General features: G+C 40.3%; 6 protein-coding genes, 1 long non-coding RNA gene and 1 pseudogene across 7 annotated transcripts; 4 read left to right on the top strand and 4 right to left on the bottom strand.

Moving 5' to 3' along the window:
- Positions 1-93: 93 nt before the first annotated feature.
- Positions 94-965, bottom strand: LOC116918591 (annotated as a pseudogene).
- A 2570-nt stretch (positions 966-3535) lies between these two features.
- On the bottom strand, positions 3536-4315 carry LOC116918590. The gene has a single exon (XM_032924313.1). The coding sequence runs from the start codon at positions 4313-4315 to the stop codon at positions 3536-3538; it is 780 nt and encodes a 259-aa protein (XP_032780204.1).
- A 3345-nt stretch (positions 4316-7660) lies between these two features.
- LOC123470751 lies at positions 7661-8057 on the top strand. Its single transcript, XR_006644523.1, has 2 exons — positions 7661-7765; positions 7879-8057. It is a non-coding gene; the product is annotated as an uncharacterized LOC123470751 (long non-coding RNA).
- A 656-nt stretch (positions 8058-8713) lies between these two features.
- On the top strand, positions 8714-11209 carry LOC116919055 (polynucleotide 5'-hydroxyl-kinase nol9). The gene is made up of 2 exons (XM_032924922.2): positions 8714-8825; positions 8889-11209. The coding sequence occupies exon 2, from the start codon at positions 8898-8900 to the stop codon at positions 11136-11138; it is 2241 nt and encodes a 746-aa protein (XP_032780813.2). The 5' UTR covers positions 8714-8825; positions 8889-8897; the 3' UTR covers positions 11139-11209.
- Positions 11210-11269: 60 nt separating this feature from the next.
- Positions 11270-15752, bottom strand: LOC116919059 (ras-related protein Rab-7L1). The gene is made up of 7 exons (XM_032924928.2): positions 15350-15752; positions 13451-13651; positions 13344-13385; positions 13146-13285; positions 11758-11789; positions 11606-11695; positions 11270-11542 (listed from the first exon to the last, which is right to left on the bottom strand). The coding sequence occupies exons 1-7, from the start codon at positions 15396-15398 to the stop codon at positions 11401-11403; spliced, it is 696 nt and encodes a 231-aa protein (XP_032780819.1). The 5' UTR covers positions 15399-15752; the 3' UTR covers positions 11270-11400.
- On the top strand, positions 14295-16979 carry LOC116919057 (ankyrin repeat and BTB/POZ domain-containing protein 1). Its single transcript, XM_032924924.2, has 10 exons — positions 14295-14468; positions 14543-14605; positions 14674-14874; positions 14934-15093; positions 15146-15308; positions 15750-15961; positions 16051-16215; positions 16274-16318; positions 16388-16588; positions 16652-16979. Exons 1-10 carry the CDS (start codon positions 14413-14415, stop codon positions 16847-16849), a joined length of 1464 nt encoding a protein of 487 aa, XP_032780815.1. The 5' UTR covers positions 14295-14412; the 3' UTR covers positions 16850-16979.
- On the bottom strand, positions 16973-22968 carry LOC116919056 (vacuolar protein sorting-associated protein 45). Its single transcript, XM_045171503.1, has 17 exons — positions 22888-22968; positions 22734-22814; positions 22603-22656; positions 22330-22473; positions 21830-22004; positions 21563-21761; positions 21394-21502; positions 19074-19223; positions 18873-19009; positions 18690-18800; positions 18467-18601; positions 18221-18361; positions 17948-18162; positions 17800-17881; positions 17623-17724; positions 17413-17543; positions 16973-17350 (listed from the first exon to the last, which is right to left on the bottom strand). The coding sequence occupies exons 1-17, from the start codon at positions 22916-22918 to the stop codon at positions 17110-17112; spliced, it is 2238 nt and encodes a 745-aa protein (XP_045027438.1). The 5' UTR covers positions 22919-22968; the 3' UTR covers positions 16973-17109.
- LOC116919060 (vacuolar protein sorting-associated protein 29) lies at positions 19986-21140 on the top strand. The gene is made up of 6 exons (XM_032924929.2): positions 19986-20145; positions 20229-20314; positions 20397-20502; positions 20577-20815; positions 20883-20965; positions 21024-21140. Exons 1-6 carry the CDS (start codon positions 20143-20145, stop codon positions 21056-21058), a joined length of 552 nt encoding a protein of 183 aa, XP_032780820.1. The 5' UTR covers positions 19986-20142; the 3' UTR covers positions 21059-21140.
- Positions 22969-23921: the final 953 nt, after the last annotated feature.

Genomic DNA, 23921 nt, shown 5'->3' with positions numbered 1-23921 from the left:
CTGATCACTGTAATGACTTAAGATGACACTGCGAGGCTTCGGTGATACTGTGTATTGACACTTGGCACTGAGACGTGCTCTTAGCTTGTGACTTGAGTCCAGACTGACTCTCCATTATTGGGGTGGGGCTAAAGACGATACAGACGAGGGGGAGACCTCTTGCGGAGATATAACATGCACCTTTTTCCCTGTTTTTGGTTTTTTTATTTTTTACGATAGATACATATAATACAAATTGACTGAATTCGGCTTTGGTCTTCTTCTTGAGTTCGTTTCCTCCATACTGAGTTGGGGTTGTTGACATCGTAGACTGGGCGGTGATTTCGTTCGGGCTGTTTACGGGTAGGCTGGACGTTTTGTGGTCCGCGGTGGCGATTACGGCGGCGGACTGGCGGTATGGTAGTTGGCTCGCTTTGCGTTGTCGAAGCCGGTGGTGGTGTGGCTGGCTCGTTTTGGTCGGCTGGAACTGGTGGTTCTTGTGCTGTGGCTGCCGGGCAGACGGACGCTGAAGACGTTTCACGCTGGCCACCGGCTGCTTCCGCCTACGTCAAGGCTGGATCGGGCCGTCCTGGCATCACTGGGGTGCGTTTTAAAAGATGGCGGCGATTACGACGGAATTCTTTCCCGTTTGCTGTGCACACCAGGTAATCGTTGTTGGGGCCGATGCCAATGACTTTTCCGGGGGTGGACCAGCGAGAAGAATTTGGGTCTTGGATGAGGATGTGATCTCCGACGACCAGATTTCCAAGTACGCGGGTGCTGGTATTGTAAAACTTCTTGCTCTTCTCACGTGCTGCGTCTACTCGCCGTTCAAGCTCTTCCGTTGGTCGCTGCCACTCTTTAGCAAATGAACGTTTGTGCGCTGGAAGGCCGTCGCGAATCGGTCGTCCAAAAACACTTTCTGCTGGTGACGGACCGCCACCACAGCGTGTAGCGTTTCGGAAGAGCATCAGTGCTTGGCTCATTTTGTCTGCATCCCACTTCCCGCCGACTTTGGAGCCGCAGATGAGTTTTTTTATTTGTTTGATTTCGGCTTCTGCTCGGCCGTTGCACTGTGGGTAGTGGGGTGATGATGAATGCCAAGAGACATTGTAGGTACGCAAGAAATCCTGGAACTCGGCCGCTTTGAAAGGCTGATTGTCCGACCAGAATCCTTCCGGCGCGGAGAACGTTGTGAAGAAAGCTCGACTGATGTTGATGAGTCGGTGGGCTGTGGTTTTCTTGTCGTTGTACATAGTTACGTCTGGCCATCCGGAAAACTGGTCAACGATGACAAGAAAGTGGCGCCCGTCGTCTTCGCCTATGTCTGCATGGACAAATTGAAATGGTCTCGCTTCTGGATGGTGAGGGCGGAGCGGCTCTGCTGGTTGTGACGGGAGGTGTCTGACGCAACTTTCACACGACTTCGCAGCGTTGTTGATGTCGGCGTCCATGTGTGGCCAGTATACTGACAGACGGGCCCGTTGTCGCATCTTGGTTGAGCCTGATGCATTCCAACTAGGATTTTCAGCATCTCCGGGACTTTAGCGCGGGGGATTACTACTCTTGGGCCACACACGATCATGTTATCGTGGTCGTCGATCGCCAGGCTTTCTCTTTTATCCCAGAATGGACGTAGGTTGGCTGGTAGGTTGGTCTTTTCGTTTGGAAACCCGTTTAAGATTACTTCTCTTAGGTCCTGTAGGTCTCGATCTGCAGCCGCGGCTATTTTGATGCCTTCCAGGCATATGTCTGTTGCTTTTTCTTTTGATCCTGTCCACTCGGCTATCATACCGACGACTGCTTTTCGGGCTGTGTAAACCATCGGTCCTTCTCCGAGCAAGTCCTCTTCGGTTGGTTTGTCCGTTGGGGAGCGGGATAAGGCGTCAGCTTCAATATTTTGGGTGCCGGGCACCCAGCGGGCATGAAAGCAGAACCGAGACATTTTCAATCTCAGTCGGAGCAGTCACTGGTTGTCTAGCTGGTCCAGCGAGTAGTCATTGAGAATGGGGATTAGCGGCCGGTGGTCCAGTACCAGTTCAAATGTAGGTAGGCCCTCGAGGAACTGTTTGCACTTGCTCATGGCCCAGGCCGCTCCGAGGCATTCCAGCTCGATCATGGCGTATCTGGATTCGGCCGGAGCGATAAATCTTGATCCGGCTTGCACCATCCGCCATTGTCCGTCTGATTGCTGCTGCTTCAGGATAAATCCGAGTCCGCGGAGGCGCGATGCGTCGGAGAATAGCTCTGTCGGTCGGGACGGGTCGTAGTAGGCCAGCGCTGGGACATTTGAAAGAAGGCGGCGTGCTGCTAAGAATGCTTTGTCGTGGTCGTCGAGCCATACAAATGCAGCTTGTTTTTTCAGAAGGGGGGCAAATGGAGCCAATGCTGCTGCGATTTCGTTGCTGAAAAGGCCGACTTGTTGGCAGAGGCCATTGAATGACCGAAGGTCGGTCTTGTCGTTTGGGCGGGGGAATTCGGCTATTGCTCTAGTGAGTCCTGGGCTTGGTCCATATCCATTTCTGTCCAGTCGGTATCCGGCAAAGTCGCCTTCTTGTGATGCGAATCCTCCAATTGTCTTCTTGGTGTTGAAGGAAACGTTGTACTTGTCTGCTCTTTCGGCAATTTCCTTTGTCAGGGCCAGCATTTCGGGGTATGTGGCAGTGTATACGCACATATCTTCCACGCAAATGGCGATAGGGAGGTCGCCGAAAATCTGGTGGTAACGGCTCCCGAAGCTGTCGCCTGAATGGCTGATCCCCATTGGAAGGCGGGTGTATTGGAATAGGCCGAAAGGGGTAGAGAAGGTGGTTAGCGTCATTGATTCTTCGTCGAGGCGTACCATGTGGTAGCCCTTGAGGTCATCAAACATAGTGAAGTAATTCATTCCGGTTGGGATCGATCGCACGGCTTCAAAAGGCGTCTTGTTCGGAAAGATGGTGCCTACGAGCCATTTGTTGAGCTCCCGGAAATCGACTGTAATGCTGACGCCTCCCGACACGGATTCCTTTGGTAGTGTGACAACTCCACTGATGAAGGGTGTTATGGCTCCTGGTTGTACTGCTCGGACGAGTCCCTGTTCCACTTGGCTCATGAGTTCGTCGTGGAACATCTGCATGAGCGGTTCAGCGATGTTTCGATGAACGCGTATCTGTACTGGTATGGCTCCTTCTCGTAGTGTTAGGTGCACCGGTTCGCAGTCCATCTCTCTGCAGACTCCGTCGAAGACTTTCGGGTGTGCGGCCATTAGTTTGGCTAGGTCGGAGTCTCTCTGTTCATTGGATGGGCGGTCTGTGTCGGTTATTTGATGGACTCGGACATGTGGATAATCGACTGGAATCATCCCTAGTTGTTGCTGCGATGATCTCGATAGGACTGGTTGCCTCAGATCTTCCAAGACGTGGACTGTCGACTCTATGCGGCGTGATGATCCGTCATTGGCTGTCCAGTTGATCGAAGCCTTGAATGATCCTAGAGATTGAATGTGATTGCCGGTGGCGGTTTCGGCGTGAGTGCCGGCATCGAGTCGTACATCTCCAAAATGGCTGCGGTAAATTTATGGCGGGATTGCGTCCAAGGTTGATCCGGTATCGGGCAGTGTGAGTACCTGAGTGGCCGGTCCTTCTTTGGGTGTGATGGAGATTGCGACTGTGTCTTCTTTAGTTGAGGCGATTCGGTTTACGTAAATTGCCGAAAGTTTACCTTTTACTGGGCAGACGGATTTGAAGTGGCCGGTTTGGTCGCATTTTCTACACTTGTCGTTTTTGGCTGGGCAGTTGTGACCTCCTGGTCGGATTTCAAAACCGCATTTGTCGCATGTGGCTCCACTGGTGCCGGGGTTGGCTTTGGTGGTAGCTGCAGCTGCGGCCTCGGTGACTCTGGATGATTTGGCTTTCTTGTAGGCTGATTTATGGATGGCTTGGACCGATCCTCCTGGATGGATTTGCTCGGCTTGCAGTTTTGACATCTCGGACGTGCGGACGATCACAATCGCTTGGTCAAGTGAGAGATTTGGTCCTACTTCCAGCAGCTTGATGCGGACTTCGTTATCTGCTACTCCGTTGACGATGCGGCCGAGCAGTCGCTCCGTTTGGCAGAGGTGGCAACAGCCGACTTCGAACTCGCATTTTCGGGATAGGTTGCGGAGCTCGCATAGCCAGTTGTCGATTGATTGGCTTTGTCGTTGGTCGCAGGAGTCGAATTTCGTGCGCCAGACGTGTTTGTTCTTCCCTGCGTTGCAGAGGTCTTTCAGATATTGGATGATGATCGACGAATCTTTCATTGCGGCGTCGCCGAGGCGGGCGTTGATGACGGTGCTGAGGGTGTTGGGTGACATGCATGCAAGTAGTTGTGTCGCTTTGTATTCTTCTCTTCCTGATGCTGGTTGGTAGGCTTCATCGATTGTTGAGAGCTTGATGTATAGATTCCAGCGAGTCTCCCGACACAAAAGACGATATAGTGACGCAGCAGACCGGATTGCACACGGGCTCCCCCAACAACCGTCTGCGAGATTTGACAACCGGCATGGTGCACCAAATGGACGGGCTGTCTGACCTAGAACACGCCAGACTCAACGTAGACGACACGCAGAATTATCTCTGCTACCCGTGGGAGTGGATCGCCATCCTGATATTATGCATGCTAGGAGCCGGAATCGCCATCGCAGTCGACCGTACTAAAACAGCAAGCCGCCAACAAAAAATAGAAGACCAGATACAAGCTCTGGAACATCGCTTACAACTTCATGAACAGGCCACCAGCCCAGATGAAGCTGAAATAAGGGTTAAATCCCCCTCAAAAGTAGTACCACGTAACCACTAATCAGACCTTAGTTTAGCTGATCAAGACGATCAGGAAGTAAAAAAGAGGATGTAACGGCTAGATCGATAGGCTTTAGCCGTGTAGAATAACACGTACCGGAAACAACAGCGTCCTGTAGACTAGAGCTCGAACAAAGGGCAATACATTAAAGTATCGGGTAGTTCCGCCGAGAGGGTATAAAGAGAATCCAAATCGAACCACTCGGGGCAGTCTCTGTAATTCCTTTTCTGCAAGTTGTACGCAAATACACAGTCTACTCTCACACCCTCGTTACAATAGATTACCTTCTTAATCAAAAAGTGTACTTCCCAACGTGGATGGAAAACGCAGCCAACACAATGAATGCAAATTTAAACCTTCGGCTGAGTAACACTGAAAAAATTTCATACATTTCACTAATCCTAAATAAAATTCGTTAATTGGTAAGAAATTCATTAATATTACCTATCAAATAATAATATATCCTTACTTCTGTCAAGGTATAGAATAGATGGTAGGCGTACTCGAGAGGGCGCATATGGACCAAAAAATGATATTCCGTAAATGGCAACGTTTAGGTCGAATGGGGCAGATTTTGCATGGGTTTATATGGGACTACCACAAATTAATTCATTCAAATTTTAGAAAAAATAATTTTACTAAAATAAAATCTGATTCATATGTAGAATTGTTTTCTTTATACAGCTCATTTTATTTAAAAAGTGTTAAATTTTAAAATAATTACTAAAAATTTAAGAAAGGAAAAATCCTAATTAGGCGACAGCAGCACATTTTGTGGCACTACTGCAACTATAAAGGATTTTTTAAAAAGGGGCGGTCCTTTGACATTTATTTTTTTATGCTTCGAAAGCTTGTCAAACTTCGGGACTTGTGTGGAGGTAAATTTGAAAGTAATTTTTAAATTTCATTAATTTCCGCATAGTTTGGTTCCGCAATTTGACAAGCTTTTGAAGCATAAAATAAACAAGTCAAAGGACCGCCTCTTTATAAAAAATCTACTAGTGCCAAAAAATGTACAAAAAATCAGATTTTTTTTTAAATAAAATTATTTTTTTTCTTAAAGATGAATTTACTAATTCGCGGTAGTCCCATATAAGCCCATGCAAAATCTGCCCCATTCGACCAAAACGTTGCCATTTACGGAATATCAAGATCTGGGCCAGATTTTTGTGGGAAGGCGCTACAGGAGTACGCCTACCATGCTATTATACCATGCTTCTGTTCTAATGTCAAATTTGTTTCGTGGTTCTAAAAGAAATGAAATACAGCAAATTTTTGTTTCACTAAAAAGTTTATTCTTTTTAAACATATATATAGATTTAAAAAATACAAACACAAATACAACTCACTTTAAAACCAAATCAAAAGAAAAAAACAAAAACAATAAACGTAAATAATGGCTGCGATAACTGGAAGCTAGACGATAAGTTTCATCTACTGAATAAGTGTCAGCTAGACGATAACTATCACTCACCTCTACAGAAAAAGTAACGGTGCAGCTTTGCCATAGGCTTCGTCAACTCCATCTCGTTCAGGGGCCTGAACGCTGTCAGGCAAAACATGACGACAACTCCTGTTAGGGTTCAGGTCCCTAGCCTCAATTTGCAGCAAGAGATAGACAGCTCAATTCGCTATACTAGCGCAACTTGCCTTACGCATTCAGTTGCAACTCCATCTCGTTCAGGGACCTGAACCCTGTCAGGCAAAAACACAAAACCCCCGAGCCGTTATTTTTTTGTTTTGTGTTTGTTATTATTTATGTTTATTGTTTATTTTTCTTTCTGTTTCTTTTCCGTAATACAATGCCTTTAAACTTTATAATTTTGTTTTCATTTATTACAATATTACTTAATTAAGCAACGATATAATTTCATTAAAATTACTGTAATAATTGTAAAATTAGTAAAATTTTTTAATGCGATAATTTTGCACAAATGGATTGATCTAATCAAGAGCTATCCATTCCTGTAATTTTTTTCAAATATAGAGCTTATGGTTTACCGATTATAATTCATTTAGTTCACGATCCGTCAAACCACACCGACAAAAATATCCAATCGGTTTACTACTCGGCTAGGTATTTTTAAGTAAAAATTTTACGGAAGTGGATAGCCCCCATCATCGGCTATCCATTTCTGTAAAATTTGTTTATTTAGACCTAATATTGTTACCTATAAAGCTATTTTAATTTTGTGTACTGTGATAAAGGGATTACCCGAGACACGTTAAACCGCACCGACCTACCTACCTGAAAAATAGCTGATGGGTCATTACTCGGGTAGGTGCTTATCAAGCGGTTTTCTTTCGTTTAAAATACCCGCTTTAAAAGATATGACCCAGCCTTAACTTAAAATGGGTGTGCAAGTGAAGGAAAATAAATAAAACTATGATGTATTGCAAAAAACAAGTCAAATAGGGTACACAGTAATGATATCGGGTTTTGGAACCGGTTCCACTACCCGAATGCCCATGAGTGGAAATTCACAATTATTACAGTAATTTTAATGAAATTATATCGTTGCTTAATTAAGTAATATTGTAATAAATGAAAACAAAATTATAAAGTTTAAAGGCATTGTATTACGGAAAAGAAACAGAAAGAAAAATAAACAATAAACATAAATAATAACAAACACAAAACAAAAAAATAACGGCTCGGGGGTTTTGTGTTTTTGCCTGACAGGGTTCAGGTCCCTGAACGAGATGGAGTTGCAACTGAATGCGTAAGGCAAGTTGCGCTAGTATCGCGAATTGAGCTGCCTATCTCTTGCTGCAAATTGAGGCCAGGGACCTGAACCCTAACAGGAGTTGTCGTCATGTTTTGCCTGACAGCGTTCAGGTTCCTGAACGAGATGGAGTTGGGCTTCGTCTAGTTGTGCGCGACAATGTTGCATTAAGTTAGGTCTTGACCATGGACTACTACATCTAGAGGACGAGACTCTTCGAGGTTTCCTATGTCGGCCATGTAATTTTTTTTACATCAGCAGTGAAAAAAGCACAAAAAATTATTAGTTGACTTAATAAATGTTCCTATACTTGTAATTAATAGTTTTCTAGATATTTGTAATTTCCTTACAGGAGAAAGGGAAGAAAGTCCGTTTCACCGGTGCTACCTAGCGGCCAAGTTCCAGAAGCTCTTACAACTAAACGTCTGCGACCGGCAAAATTTGAAACATTTTTTGAAAATCTTTCGTCTCTGTTTTCAACCTATTTACATAATTTTCTAACGTTGGGAAACATACATATAAAAAACAGTTTTTCTTTTCATTTTGTTTTCCTTTTTCTGACGGAAATGTTTTCATCCTTTTCCTTGCGCTATGGTCAACTTGCTCACACCCCCCCTTTATAACTAAAGGTCAGTTAATAAGTTACCCCACACATTGCTGGTTGTTCCACCTTTTGCTGTAGTCGAGGAAAGGAAATGCCTGCTGGAAACAAGCACAATGAACAGCTTGCGATTCTCATACTTTGGAAGTTCATTAATCCAATGCTTAATGGCTACGCAGCAACACTAACTGATTTGCAGACAAAAGCACCTGTGGTTGGCAATAATAAAGTTGTCAATAGAAAATTTAATACGCATTCCAAATGAAAAAGCTTCCAAATCTGTCACACACAAAACGTTTCTAGAATAGCAGTCGAACCTTTGTATGGTTTTGTTTGTTTTGACAAGGACTTGGTAACTAGAACTTACATTAGTCGCTAGGGGGCACCGGTGAAACGGCTTTCTTCCCGTTCTCCTAATACTAAAACTTAAATATCTATTTCATTTCAAAAATTTTCTAAAATCCATTTGCATAAATGTAACCGCCTTTTAAAGCTCTATCGATTGATGTGTTTTATATATTTCCCCGTGAAATTGACCCACCCGACGGGCTTTAACACGGCGAGATAGGAAAAGAGTCCCGTCCTCTAGATGTAGTAGTCCATGCCTTGACAGCACATGTTGGTCGGGAAATCCGTCTGCTTTAAATGGTTGCAGACCTTGCATTTTCGATTCGAAACAAAATTCACCCTTAGCTAAGGTACTTATATTAAGCATCGTATCTACAATTTCATCTGTTCTAGATTAAAGTTTTTTTTAAAAGAAGCTAAGTATGAAGAAATTATCGACCCAAAAAATTAGGAAGAATTTGCGTTCAGTCGCATCTAAAAACCACCAAAACGATTTGTCAAATTCGTCAGATATCTCGATTAAAAAAATTTCATCCCCAGGTCATTTGCTGTCAGCAAAGAGTGTGTATGACTCATCCAAAAAAGGCTTGGTCAGACCATCTGTGAATAAGTCAAAACTAAAAAAAAGAAATGCAAAAAAAAGAGCAACATTTGTTACGCTGGATAAAAAATATGAAAATGAATCAAATTCTAAAAGCAATCCTGGTTTAAACCAACCATTATCAGTGTCTGACAATAATGTCTTAAATTTGGATTCAAATGAAGAAAGTGACTGTAATGAAGTTAATATCTTACAAACTTCTCTGATGGAAGGTAACTTTAATCTGATACAGAAAGAAGAGCAGAAAAATTTATTCTCTGTAGATGAAGAAGCAAATTCACTTCAAGCAATCTATCAAACTTTGGATACATTTGACTTCATTCTCATCAATTCAAAGGAAGCTCTTGCATTCATCCCTTTTCAAACATGTTTCTACTTCAAAGGACGCCTAAGTTTGACGTGTCTAAGTGGGGTTGCTGAAATGCTAGGTTTCAGAATTGAACAAAATGCAAGTAAAACTTACCATGTCTTTTCGCCTCGAGGATATAGTCTGCAATGCATTCGAGCGGTCGGCCAAAGCAAGACAACGTTCAATGCATCCCGCGTTAGTGCTCTCTTGAAATCTGCCGGGTTGGCATGTGAAGAACATTTTCTAAAGGAAAAAAGTACTGAAAATGTCCTCCTTATTTTGCGTTCCCTAAATTGCGGAATGGTTGACTACATGAGTCGCAAGTTTCCTATAAACATTCTAAAGAAAGAGGAGTGTGTTCCTCCAGAATCCAGTTACTGGGGAAATGAAAATCGCAAACTGTTCAGCCAACTTTGCAACCAACTTGACACCAGCATAATTTTGCGCGGAAGCATTTTCAATGCCCGGTTTTATTTACAGCCGGATGTATGGGCAGAATACGCCCAAGAATTAATTGAGAATTTTCACAAGATTGAACCTGTAAGGGTCATGGTGGTTGGTGGCAAAGGAGTGGGAAAATCAACTCTGCTTCGCTTTCTGGTCAACCAGCTCATCCAAGAATGTGGCAGAGTCCTGGTGGTGGACTTTGACCCTGGCCAACCTGAGCTATTTCCTGCTGGTTGTGTATCAGCCTCTCTCGTTTTAGAGCCTTTACTTGGCCCGAACTTCACACATTTGCAACAGCCACTCTACTCATATTTTGTAGGAAACGCAGATATTATAGGCTGCCCAGAACGTTACGTTAGATCATGCCGACAACTTCTCAACGACTGCAAGATTGAATTCTCTTTGTCGAATGTCCCAACAATTATTAACACAATGGGATTTACCAGCGGCATTGGCTTGGACGTCACTTTAGACTTGATTCGTCTTGCCCAACCACGCCAACTTCTTCAAATCAGCAGCCGCTCACCTCGTCGCAATTTCGTGGCTATGTTCGAGTATGATTATGTTACCCAACATCCGCGTGGTTGGCTAACTGACAATGCAGAATCGGCTGAAAAGTTGCCCTATTACGAAATGCAAGCTATCTATTCATCAGCTGAACTCTCCGAGAAAAGCTTAGAAGAATGGGGTTTTCGACCATCAGAGTTACGTCAAATTGGACTGATGTCGTATTTCAGCCAAATGTCCAGTGGCTCTCAATGGTCGTTGATGGAAACTGTGCCCTATTGTATCTCGTGGCAAGACTTGGCCGTTTGTATTTGTCATGAGTCAGTTCCACCAACGTTGACCATGGCGGCTCTTAATGCTTCCCTTGTAGCCCTTTGTATCTTGGATAACGAAACGGCCGCTTCAGTTCCCTATTATCAGGCTACCGTCGGCCAGTACCCCAAAATTCTGCGAGAACTGCCCTTGATGCCTTGCGTCGGCTACGGGATCATACGAGGGATTGATATGGCGAAAGGCTACATCTACTTGGTCAGTCCGGAGCCAGCGGAGCGGCTTACCCAAGTAAATTGCCTAGTGATGGGAGGAATCCAAATCCCGGATAGCTTATTGCTCGATGCTCCATCATCACTTAACCCGGATCAAGAAAGTGCCACAAAAATGCGTGCCCCCTATGGTACTTACGGTCCTTCAACTTCCCAGCCTGCCTGTCGTCCGTATCGCAAATATAACCCCGTCTTCACGCTGCGCAACATTGTGTAAGCCTTTTGACTTTGGTTCCCGCCAAGGTGTGTATAATGTTTTCACTTTGATACACTTGGATGGCTTTGTAACATTGTTATTTCCTTTAGCCAGCGATTTAACCTTCCCGTACTAGATACAAACTAAACAAAAAATATCAAACATTTTATTTTCACGGAAATGCTGTTCACATTACGAGTAGAGTTGTATCAATAGGTTTCAATGTATGAAAAAATGAAGCCAACAAAAACGGTGGAATCTGGTAATAGATTGTCGTCGAAGATTAGCAACCGCAAGAAGAACTTGCTTTTTGGTTTACAATCCCATTGGTTTCTTCGATTGTTCGTTTACCAAGTTTCAACGATGGACCAAAGATGTCAGTAGTTTGAAAACGATTATATTTCATCATTATTTCGATCAAGAACCTATTTGGACATAAAAATAAGCGTTTGGGGCCAGTTTAAAGGTTATATCATCTTTTTACTAACCGCATGCAGTCACCAACCATCAGGTCGTCTTTTGCAGATGTCTCTGTCCAGCCAATAAAGCCGTGTTCCCGACAAAGGGTTTCAATCTCCCTAATTCAAATTTTCCAAATTATTATTTGTTACGGAAATTACAAATTAGTATGCATTCTTACCATTGGTCCACTTCCCGTTCCTGTAAATCACACTATAAAAACAAGGGATTAGTCGGATGTTTTTTTTTGTGTTGTTGTTTTTGTTTTTTTTTTTGTTTAGTTTTTTATTATGTGTTTTAACTAATCTTCACTTCAACACAGTGTTCTGTCGAATAAGGAAAAACTTGATTCGTTTTGTAAACGAATATGAATAACGAATAAAAAGGACGTTTTATTCGCGAATACGAATGATATTCGAATAACGAATAACGAAAAAATTTTCAATTAAAATATCCAGAGTCATAGACCCCTGGTTGCTCCACTATGGCTATTTTCCCTCTCAGAAAAGGGGTACCCTCTTGCGGGAACACTATACGAAAAAAACGAGGATTTTAGGGCGGAGCGTAAGAGTAATTTTCCGTCTGGTGCAAGCGCCACCTGGCTATTAATGAGCCTGTGCGTGGAGTGAATACCAACACACCCGCGAGAGGCGCTCTCGTCTAGTGGAAAACGTCTAGTGTTCCCCGCAAAAGGTACCCCTTTTCTGAGAGGGAAAATATCCATAGTGGAGCAACCAGGGGTCTATGGCTCTGGAATATCGAATAAAAATAGAATTAAGGCCATTAAAAATATAAAATATTTGCACTCAACAGCAATCAAAATAACATTTTTTGCCGAAAAAAAATATAATTGCTTATTCGAAATGGTATTCGAAATCATACAATTTGGAGTTACAACGAATAAGAATAACAAATACGAATAAGTAAAATTTTTATTCGACGAATAGACCAGTTTCGGATGCTGCGTTGCAAAATTTAAAAAAATCCAGGGGGGTTTCCATTGCAGGGGGAGATAGGAAAAAAGGGGGTTTTTGATTTATTTACCCTAGTAATACTTTTCCAATTCAGGAAATGTTTTAGAATACTACACTTTAAGACATTCTGCGTCTTCTCCAGTCTTTATAAATAATTAATCATCCCTAGTTTATCCATGAAAATTAATTCAAGTAAAAGGCTAGGGATGCTGTTTAGTATTTTTTGCGTTTCTAGTGTCAAGAAAATATGTAAACATGGGGATTCAAATGTGGATATGGGGATAATGGATAAACTAGGGATAATTAATTATTTATAAAGACTGTAGAAGACGCAGAATGTCTTAAAGTGTAGTATTCTAGAACATTTCCTGAATTGGAAAAGTATTACTAGGGTAAATAAATCAAAAACCCCCTTTTTTCCTATCTCCCCCTGCAATCGAAACCCCCCTGGATTTTTTTAAATTTTGCAACGCAGCATCCGAAACTGGTCTATAACGAATAAATATTCGAATTTTTGCGTTATTCTATTCGAAATTTTATTCGAATGTTTTATTCGACAGAACACTGCTTCAACACACGTAGAACGGGAACTTACTTTGTTGGCGAGTAACATGCATGGAACTGGAGCGCCATCCTCTAGAAAGCATTTCGAATCAACATCTTTCTTCCATTTGACAGCATTTTTGAAAGAGTTCCGACTGGTCAAATCGAACATAATAATGCAACCTTGAGCTTCTAATTAGCAAATCTCAATTAAACTATTTGTATAATAAATGTATAATTTGCTTTTCACCTTTGTAGTATACGCGCGTCATCCATGTAAATCTTTCTTGACCTGCAAAACAGGGAAAAGTACCTGACAGACAACGCAATATGAAGGGGGGGGGGGAGAATAATTACCTGCTATGTCCCACAACTGCAACTTGATGGTTTGATTCTCTGACCATCTAACGATTTTCAAGGCAAAGTCCACACCTATTGTAGCTTTATAGTCCCCTCGGAAAGCATTTTGAACGTAACGGCGTATGAATGAAGTTTTCCCCGCCCCTGGATCTCCAATTATAATCACTTTGAAGAGTTTCTCGGTTGCTCTGTTGTATTCTGTTTTCGTTTTATTGTAATAAACATTAGACTAGTAATCACACTTAAACGAAGTGCTCCAAAGCTTGGCGAAATAAAATAAAAACTATGGCTCGGCGTCCGTTTGCTAAAACCCAGGTAGCTTATTGCTGCCAAAAATAGTAAATTTTTTGTGATCTGGTAAACTAACTAAACTACTTTTCAAGCTGGGTGGGTTGAGTCAGTTTTTTTGGGGTAAGTTGGGTCGACCCACCACCGTTTTTTAAATGGTGGCTTAAATGGCACCACATTTAAACAAGAAGGTTTACCAAGAAATACGATTAATTAATATGAAAATCTTTAATAATAATAACATTTCTTGGTAAAAATTTGCGAAAAAACAGAAAAAAATCACGATAAACGGAATAGAAAGCGGTGTGAACTACGTTGGGAACCGGGTAATGGAAAAGGCACCGAACTGCTGATTCTTGCCCACTTGAAAACTGGATGAGGCATAGATTTAAAAAAATTTAAGAACCATAGCCATCACGTCCCAACCCGAAAACAAAAAGACTCATCCGAACAGCAAAAAACCTACCCACTTGATGCGGAACCGGGTACTAGTAGAAACTAGGAAGTAGTTCCTACTTCCTAAAGAAGGGGTAAAAGTAAAACGAAGGAAATTTTCCAATGTCAACACGCTAGCTGTAACTACAGACGACTTAAATTTTTGGCCAACGAACGTTGAGAGCAGACTCTCTCTTGAACGTCGATCAAAATTTTAATGAGAATTATTTTTTTAAATGGATCTACGGGAACTATTTCTTAGTTGTCGATCTGGAAATTTAAAAAAGATCAAGTATAATCTCGATTATTCTCTAACATGTCATCGACATCTACTACACAGCTAGTTATATCAAATAATTATTGCAGGTATTTAGTAGAACATAAGGAGGTCGATCTAAACGTTCGAGACAGGTGGGATAGTACACCTTTGTAAGTTAGCACAACTTTTAATCTAGTACTAAAATTTAAAGTTAGTTTATTGAACCTTGGAAGCAAAGGTACTATGCATGCCTTTGTGGACATGTAGAGCTTGCAGAGTACCTATTAGACAATGGCGCACAATGTGAAGCCCAAACATTTGATGGAGAGCGCATTCTTTATGGTGCCTTAACAAATGAAATTCGGAACAAGTTAAAGAACTATAAAGTAATTTCATCCTCTGTTGTGGTTCGTGATGAATACGAAGAGTTCCTGAGAAAGTAATCAAGCCATAAAATCTTAAATCAAATTCTAGTGTACTAGAACACTTATTTTAAAGGCTGCTTGATTTGGGAGACTACAGTGACTTCTCATTCTATTTGCAAGGGGAAGAAATTGCTGTGCACCGTTTCATTTTAGCTGCAAGGTCTCCTTATTTTAGTGAAGCATTTCAAGAAAGATGGACCTCAAAAAGAACAGTGAAACTTCAAGATAAACTGGTATGTATAGGAATGTTAACTTGGCCTAGCTAATCCCGTTCATTGTTTACAGGTTGATCTGGCTGCATTTAAATCAGTTGTTCAATACTTGTATAGTGGACGCCTCAATACACTTCTAGATGACGTAGACGAGTGCATACGTCTAGCTATCCAGTGTCGCCTTCCATATTTGAAAGATAGTTTAGAAGCAGCCAGAAAGCGGGCCACAGCATTCGGTAAATTACCGTTATATTACAAATAAGTACTTGTGCTATACCTGTTAAGAGTTTCCGATCGGGAGGTTTAGCAGCCGTTATTTGTGCCATCTTCTATTGGCGTGAAACTGAAAGAACAGAGCGTGATGGCATTTTCACCGAGTCCGTAAGCGCACTGCCTCTTTATAAGCCGATTAACCTAGTCGAGCTCTAAGAAACGTAGCTTCATTCTGTTATTTCATTCTGTTGAAGGGGGAAAAAAATCATCCATTCGCTTGACTGTTCATAGTTCCTGTCAGTTACCATACAAGTGCTAAAATAGAGCTTGCCTTGTTAGCGTAGAAATCAAGCCATAGAAGTGAAATTCGTTTTACGCAGCTTTAAAAATGGGTCTTTAAGCCAAAAACTAGACGTTTTTGAAATAAGAAATGGATTACTTAAGCAAAACAAAATGTCTTCTAGCTGACACCAAACCGGGAACAAAGATAAAAGTCCTGTTGCTGGAGTCGAAAGAATTTCGGGCAGAAATACAGCGCGATTTGGGTCAATTGGCGAAACAAGCAATTCCATCCGGTTTAATCACGAACGATTTATTCATCCAAGCTACTCTTGAACTGCCCATTCTCGTTGACGTCTGTTTCGTCGTTGATCGTCAACAATTCTTATGTCATAAAGTTAGTATTCGAATAACTTTTCGTAGTACAAACGTTCACAATGTTTTCTCATCTATGGATTCTATGCAAGTAATTAAATTTTGCTACAGGCTGCCTTTGTTGGGCGAAGCGAGTACTTCAGAGCTTTTTTTCGGGATCACTTTAGAGAAACTTCGCGCACTGATTTATGCAAAGGATCCATAAATCCTAGAGATGAAGAAACAGTAAAAGGTTCAGAACTTGAACGCGTGATGCTACGTGACGTAACGCCAGAGGTAACGGCTGTCCAAAACATTCGTTGAGACGAAGTAAAATCGGTTTTTCATGTCATAGGTGTTTGCGCAAGTGGTATACTACGTCTACTGTAACTCTGCTCAGGTATTACCTTAATGATGAATTTTAAATTTTTGAAATAGAAGGTCAGAAATTCAGCTAAATTTCTAATAGCTCACCGTGGATAATGTTTACGAACTTCTTAACATTGGCGAGCTGTACTTGATGCCTGGTTTGAAGAAACTTTGCGCAAATTTCTTAATCAGTGCAATCGACTCCAAGAATGTCGTCAGCCTGATAAAAGTGTCTAGAATTTACAATTTACCTCGTATTGAAGTCTCCTGCATTGAATTTGTCGCCAAGAACCTTGAGGAAGTAAGGGTTGTTGGTTTCTTGTTACTCTTACCACCCAAGTTAATCTGCTGAATTTCCTCACAGGTTGCGGAATTAGAAAATTTTCATCAACTTATTCTTGAAGATGCATTTGAAGTAAAAGGCCGTCAGGAGATGGACACGATCGCAGTCATTGATGATTTACGGTATCAAATTGATCTTTTGCACCAAAGCTCACCCATCGCTTACGAGAAACATAAATTAATTGATCAATTGCTACAAAATTTGAATCTGGAAGCATGAAAAACTTTCCTTTATATGGAGATTTAATTGCAGATGAAGTTTCCTATGACTCAAAAAACAGGCAAATTCGATTTTAACTTACATTTGGTAACAAAACATAATTGATTAAATACATGAACATAATAAAGTAGGCAATCATTTTTTTTTTAACATTCAGCTGTACTCTGGATACATTTAAGGAAAATAACATGGATGATACATTCAATTCTTTTGGATAGCATTTTTTTTCTCGCGAGGTAGGGAAAGGGATCTCAATAGATTCAAGTTAACTTAGAATGGCGACCAGAACCAGATGGGGCAGAATTATGGGGATATTTTGCATTGCCAGCAGGCAAATATTTAACGGCAGCTTCCATATCAGATATGAAGGACTGGCTATTGTGAATTAGAGTGCCTCCGAGCGCGATTCGAATTCCTGTGTTGGCTCGACAGAATTGATGGACTGCAAATGACTCTTCATGAGTCACTCCACCCACTATAAAAATGACTACATCTTGGATTCTGCCAATAAAAGTGTAATAGATTATTAACTTTTAAAGGCAAGTTTTTTATACACCAACAACCTCGCAGGCAAAGATTCGCCTCCGACAGTGGGGAAGGCTTCTTCAGATAACCGCCCTTTAACCATATTGTCAATGATTTCCTTCAAGACAGGTGAGTGTTGTGTAAATACATTTTCAACGCCCTTTAAACCCTATATTTTGCGATTAGTTTGGTCCATGATTGGGTTTTCTACTCATGAAATATCAAATCATTAATTGTGTAGCCCTTACCTTAAATATCTTTTCTGTGATTTTCGTAACATCGTTCGTCGTCAAGATGCTCGAACCAGCAGTTTCACCGGAACTAGCATAGCGAAGTATGCCCTCCACACACTATGAAAATTTGTGCATGTTTTTTAGAATAAAATTGAGACTCATTTTCTTAAGTTTAATGCAAGAAAAGCCTACGTCAATTAATCGGACAGGTGTCCCTCGACGTCGAAGCAAGTCCACTAGGCCTACGATATCCTTGCTTTGATGCTTGTGGTACCTAAATCAGCAAACTATGAACGTAGAAGAAACCAGAAACAGAAAAGAAATCCCCCGGTATATTTACCTGATGGCGTAAAGGAAAACCAGTCGGGCAGCGTCAAGATCTCGAATCTGGTCAGTAACTAACAGTCTACGAATTTTTGTAAGGGACTGCGTGTGTTCCTCTTGGCACGCCAGTTCTTGTTCAGCTTCGGAGACTTCTAGAAGATTGTGCTGCGTCACCAGCCGTGAGAGTTCTCCTACTAATGTGACATGTTTCGTGACTGCCCCTGACATTTTCTTGAGTGTAAAGTTTTATTAGCTCTTTTATCGTAAGTTACATAAAAAATCCTTTTACCTTAAACTGAGGATAATTTTCGACAAATGCTTTCATATCTGCTATGCTTTCAACTTTTTGATGGCTTTTAGCTTTCATTTGGAATTCGTCCATTAAAGACTTGATGGTTTGGCCAATGTCTCCGAAGTTCAGGTACATATTCTTAAACGAAATGAAACGACAAGAAAAGTACGGTTCAAACGATATGGGAAAAACAAAAAAATGTGGCAGAGAATGCTGAGCATATTTAAAGGATTCATCTCTTACATTTGCGTAAAATTCATCCTGTTCTGCGGAGAGCAAGACTTCACTCATGTCTTTAGGTGCACCGGGAACACCGACTAAGCTGACTCTGTTATTTTTTATGGACAACAATTCGTGCACCATAGCTTGATATGTCCACTAGAAGAAAAAAAAAATAAATAAATAAATAAATTCAGTTCAACGAATGTGTATGAGTAAAATTTCAACCAAAATTGTTTTGGCAGACCTGATTAAGTAACGGAGTGATAGGATCACAGCGTCGATCCAGAATAAGTAAGAGAGGTATACTTTCTCCTCTGTGAAAATGGAATAAGGAAGACTCCTTTAAAATCGTGTCCTAAAAATAAAATATAAGCAAAAGCTTTCTGTTATTTTGCAACAAGAATGGAAGAATTTGCATGTAACATACACGTATATTTTCGGCAAGACGGCGAGCCAAAGAAGAAAAATTCTGGTATCGAATGATTGGATTTTTCTTCAAGGATAACAAGACACTTAAAACACCTTGGACAGATCTTTGCAAACAATTTGGGTTCCATTCCATACCTTGCAAGAATTTGTATAATGCTTTAAAGTTTACTGCAATGAAGGTTAGATTATCTAAGGCTACCATGAATAGGTTTTTCCAAATTTAATGAAAATAGGTGAGGTCCAACCGCAAAAAAATCTGCATAAAATTCTTGAATTTCCCGAACTACTTCCTGTTCATCTGATTCAGCCAACACTTTAATACTTGCCTTGGAAATGATTCCACTAAAATCTAAAACATACATTTGGGTATTATAAGGACAAATTATATCAATTAATAATAGAATTACATATATAGTAGACCCCATATCGTGGAGACTTTAACTCAGATGCCAGAAGTTGGACATTTTCCTGGGAAGGTCTTAAAAAAACTACACATTTTAGATGCTTCATAATTGGGCCATTTCCAGATTTGTCAATTTGCTCAAAAAGGTAGACTTCTTTTTGCAATATTTCTGACTGGGCATATGCAACACTGACAATCCCAATCTGGAATTGTAGAATGCCGTAAGATAAAAGTTTTTAAATTTGAATGAGGAGATAGATTGCTTTGCATTTACCGTTTCTTTATCCATTAGTAATACTTTCATTCCCGGACCACTGTCTTGTATCATTTTGCTAACATACATACGCACGGCAAGTAAGACGTTCATCTTTTGAAGAATCAAAGAAACTTGAACAAGTTTTTACCGAAAAAATTATTAACGATAAAAACAGATTTTTCCTTGAAATTGCTGAAGATTTTTCGTCGATATATGAGTCACCCAAATAGAAGTAGAGCCGAACCGAACCGTACACACACACACACAAAACAGACGATTACATCTATGAAAACAGCAACGCCCCCTCCTACAGTGGCAGGCGCGCAGACCTAATTAACACTAAAATAAGTAAGTAAAAGAATTTAAAATAACATTAAAATATTATTTAGATTTTCTTTTATAACTTATAAAATGAGATTTTTTTTTCAAATGAGTTTATTTCGAGTTGGGTTTCGGAAATACCAACTCTGCCAATCGCCCAATGCCCCAATCCAGTTATCCACCCCTCTGGTGCCCGTGGGCGCCGCCTCTATGAAATTTGTAGCATGACAATAGTAAAGGCCAACTATATGAACTGTCATAACACAAAATATCGACAGTAAACTGGAAATGGTACGTTATTGATTTAAGTCGCTGAACGCTTATTTGACTAAATTCAGAGAAAGTAATTTTTGGCAAATGATTTCTTTATGCAGTTGGTTCTGGTTTTAGGTGATCTCCATATTCCAAATAGGTGCAATGCGTTGCCAGCAAAGTTTAAAAAACTTCTTGTTCCTGGTCGGTAAGTCAAAATAAATGAAAATTCAAGTTAAGCTCTTTATTTCAACACATAGTCTTCTATAAATTTATGGAAACCTTTTTAGCATCCACCATATCCTCTGCACTGGAAACTTGTGTTCCAAAGAAACTCTGGATTACTTAAAAACTCTTGCTAGTGATGTGCATATTGTTCGCGGTGACTTTGACAAGGTTATTGATTTTATTCAATTTATCTAACCCCCAAAATTTCTGTGTTAAATTTTTTTGGTTAAATTGTTATTCAGATCTCTAGTACATATCCTGAGCAGAAAGTTGTTACAGTTGGCCAGTTCAAAATTGGGCTGGTACATGGCCATCAGATAGTACCTTGGGGTGATCCGGAGTCACTGGCATCACTTCAGAGACAACTTGGGGTTGACATTTTGATTACAGGACATACTCATAAATTTGAAGCTTATGAGCATGACGGAAAATTCTTTATCAATCCAGGCTCAGCAACTGGTGCATATAATCCCATTAACAAGTGATATTTAATTTTTTCTTAAATTTTTAATAACAAGTGGATGCATAATTGTTATATGGTTGTTTAGGTTTGTCATTCCTTCCTTCGTTTTGATGGATATTCAAAGTTCTACGGTTGTAACATATGTCTACCAGTTAGTAGACGACGAAGGTAAACAAATATCACATGCAAAAATATATATATATAAAATTTATTAATTTCTTTCTAGTTAAGGTAGAGCGAATCGAATACAAGAAAAACTAAAATGTGTAAACAAAAAAATTCTCGTACGTCGTGTATTTTGCATGAAGGGCATTTATTACAGTAATACAAACAATAAAACAAACAAATTGTTAAACAAACCCAGGGGACTAGGCCATAACATATTTTTGATATTTTTTTTAATTTTTTTTTTGTACGAACGAGTAATCATGGGGATGGTTAAGACTTAACAAACTCAATTTAGGAAAGACGTAATCTAGCAAGACCGGCGCTAACGACGCGTCGGGTGCTAGTCGTTGCCGTCTCTTCTTCTTCATCACTAGCATGCGAAACCGGGCCACCTGCATTTCCACTGGCAGCGAGTGCTGCTGCTGCACCTTTTGCGGTTGAAGTTGCTTGCATTAAATCAGCATCTGGACCGGGACGGTGTTCATACAACAAAATGTTTAGGGTTTCTTCGTAAATTCTTGCCTCCGGAAATTCAACCTAGAATAGTCCCGGATATGACAACGGGTAGAGGAAATAAAAATGGTCCATTGATCATACCTTGGTATGCTTTTTATCCGTAGCGTAGACGATGCTTGTGCAACACACTTCCGCTACCTTCTTCCCATGTCCAAAAAAGCTCCACAAGCAGATTTCTTGAGATCCAATTACATCTTTCAGGAAAAGGACCCGTCCACTGAATCTCAAACTTAACTTATCAAATAGTTCTAGATTTTTGAGCAAATTGTCATCGGAAGCGCTAGCGAAATATTGGAAATTAGTATAAATACGTATAAAGACTGCTTCTGTATCTATTAACATTCTTACCTCGTATACGAATATTTATTGTTATGGCGGTTGATAAGCAACTTCACAACTGGTTTTGCTGAAGTCGATATCAACATTTGTTCTTCGCGAGCTGAAGTAACCAGCGGCACGCGACAAGAGGGTTCGACGTCCCGTTCTCGCTCTCTCCGCTTCAATGCATTTTCACAGGCATTCACTTGAAAAATTTAAAATATAAATATATAAAAATAGATCACAAAAATAATTAAAAAAACCTTGCATACATAATATATGTTATACATATACTGTACATAGAGTTCGTTTGTGAAAGGATCTTTTCACAATTTGCTTTTTCACCGTTCTTTTACCGTGCTTTTTTTTACTACCATTTCCTAGCTCTATTGTGAATTGATGATGCATAAAATTCCCCTTCCTCTTTTTTAGCTTGGCTGATTTGGTGCAATAGTAGTAGACGTAGCATGGTAAAGGAACGGCGAAAAAAGCCACTGAGAATATTCATATGGACTAGAGTAGGCTCTTACCTAGCTCTGCTACACAGTAATATTTGGCTTCAGCCAATAATTCTGCAGTTTCTCTAGGACTTTCAGGGAGTGGAGCACTCCCATCTCTTAAGAAGTTCAGGATTATGCCAAAATGTTTTCCACATCTATCAATTAAAATCCAGCCTAAGAACAAAGAGTAGTTCAATGACAACGAAAGCATATTTAGTGGCACTTTGATTCCATCCTCAACTGAATTAGTCAAATTCTGTTATTGGTGAAATGATATAGCTCACATGAAACAAAAGCACCTACCCTCTGAGTCTGTCAGAACTTCCATGCGTCCACTGAACATTGCACGTAGCATAGCTATAATTAAGAAGATGAGATTTAAAAAAATATATATAGTTAACTAGCTAAAGATGATTTGACAATAGATGCATTACTGTCATGTTTGGTCAATGTTCCTATTGTGGTATAGTGAAGAGATCCACCTACATTCAGCTTAACATACTGGGATGGACTACCTAGAGATGTGATGTAATAGAAAAACAGTTTTATCCTTTCCAACAAGCAATCATACGATCTGTACAAAATTACCTTTGATGACCGTACGATGGTCCCCTGACATTCCAACGCTCTTGCCTTCAAGCTCCTCTGAACTAGAAACGTCAGCCAGTTCTAGGTATTAAGGTAATAATTGGTTGACAGATTTTTTAAAAAATCGAAGCTCGTGACAAATTAAGTAATTAAAATAAAATTCCTCAGTCTAGCAAAACATTTATGGTAAGAAGAATAGATGTAACTGTAGGACTGTATTCATTTGTGTTTTTCTGGGGATAATGAAACAGAGTATGCCTAAAATACGAAAGCGAAATGCAAAATGTGTTTTTACTAAAATGCGTAATTCAATGCGGAACCAAAATCATTGTTGCGCGGCTCCGAGGTTTCCAGCCTTTTCGCTAAAATACTTTCGTTTCAAAGAAGTTCCTCGATAGCAGGTGAAACATTAATATAAAAATTTAATTTTGTTTACAAATTCTTCATTATTTTACATATTTGCAGTGTACTGACGAATCAGGAAAATCGTTCTTCGTTTTCCATACGAATAGAATTTAAAAAACGAATAAGAATCAAGAATCACAATAAAAAATCTTTGATTCGAACAGCATAACGAATAAAATTCCGAATAAAACGTCCAATATTAAAATTTAAGACTAAGCCGTCATTTTAAAAAAGGCGTCAGGGCGCCCCGGTTTACCCCCAAACCCGACCCAACCCACTTGAACCCCCCCCAAAAAATATTCGAAATTTATTCGAAAATTGATTCTCGAATAAGAATAGAATCACAAAGTGAAACAAATAAGAATAACGAATAAAATAACACTAAATTCATTCGACGAATAAAGATTAAAAATTAATGATTCTTTATTCTAATTCTAAATTTGTATTCGAAACATTTTATTCAACAGAATACTGCTAAAAACACTTAATACCTTCTCAAAATTGGACGAGGATCACGAACTGTCTTTGATCACCATCGCCGTGAGCACCTGCCATCTATTGACAAAAATATAGAGAAAACGGTAGGTGGTGGTGTTATCATCAGTTATCTGTAATCTATACTAGATAGA

The sequence above is a fragment of the Daphnia magna genome, linkage group LG3, assembly GCF_020631705.1.
Source record: "Daphnia magna isolate NIES linkage group LG3, ASM2063170v1.1, whole genome shotgun sequence".
NCBI lineage: Eukaryota > Metazoa > Arthropoda > Branchiopoda > Diplostraca > Daphniidae > Daphnia > Daphnia magna.
Note: the sequence above shows the minus strand (reverse complement) of the source record. Positions and strands in the feature narration are given on the sequence as shown.

Excerpts from the sequence above, each read along its gene's own strand:
- LOC116919059 (XM_032924928.2), bottom strand. The coding sequence starts at position 15,398 with ATGGCACAAATAACGGCTGCTAAACCTCCCGATCGGAAACTCTTAACA. Across the intron at positions 13,286-13,343 it reads GACGCGCGTATACTACAAAG|AAGCTCAAGGTTGCATTATT; the intron begins GTGAAAAGCAAA and ends TTTGCTAATTAG. Across the intron at positions 11,543-11,605 it reads ATGGTTGGTGACTGCATGCG|GTTCTTGATCGAAATAATGA; the intron begins GTTAGTAAAAAG and ends ATGTCCAAATAG.
- LOC116919060 (XM_032924929.2), top strand. Across the intron at positions 20,503-20,576 it reads TTCGCGGTGACTTTGACAAG|ATCTCTAGTACATATCCTGA; the intron begins GTTATTGATTTT and ends ATTGTTATTCAG. Across the intron at positions 20,816-20,882 it reads GCATATAATCCCATTAACAA|GTTTGTCATTCCTTCCTTCG; the intron begins GTGATATTTAAT and ends ATGGTTGTTTAG.
- LOC116919055 (XM_032924922.2), top strand. The coding sequence starts at position 8,898 with ATGAAGAAATTATCGACCCAAAAAATTAGGAAGAATTTGCGTTCAGTC.
- LOC116919056 (XM_045171503.1), bottom strand. The coding sequence starts at position 22,918 with ATGTCAGGGGACCATCGTACGGTCATCAAAG. Across the intron at positions 19,010-19,073 it reads TTTGGAAAAACCTATTCATG|GTATGGAATGGAACCCAAAT; the intron begins GTAGCCTTAGAT and ends AATTCTTGCAAG. Across the intron at positions 18,163-18,220 it reads AAAATTATCCTCAGTTTAAG|AAAATGTCAGGGGCAGTCAC; the intron begins GTAAAAGGATTT and ends TTTACACTCAAG.
- LOC116918590 (XM_032924313.1), bottom strand. The coding sequence starts at position 4,315 with ATGTCACCCAACACCCTCAGCACCGTCATCAACGCCCGCCTCGGCGAC.
- LOC116919057 (XM_032924924.2), top strand. The coding sequence starts at position 14,413 with ATGGATCTACGGGAACTATTTCTTAGTTGTCGATCTGGAAATTTAAAA. Across the intron at positions 14,469-14,542 it reads GGAAATTTAAAAAAGATCAA|GTATTTAGTAGAACATAAGG; the intron begins GTATAATCTCGA and ends TAATTATTGCAG. Across the intron at positions 14,606-14,673 it reads AGGTGGGATAGTACACCTTT|GTACTATGCATGCCTTTGTG; the intron begins GTAAGTTAGCAC and ends TTGGAAGCAAAG.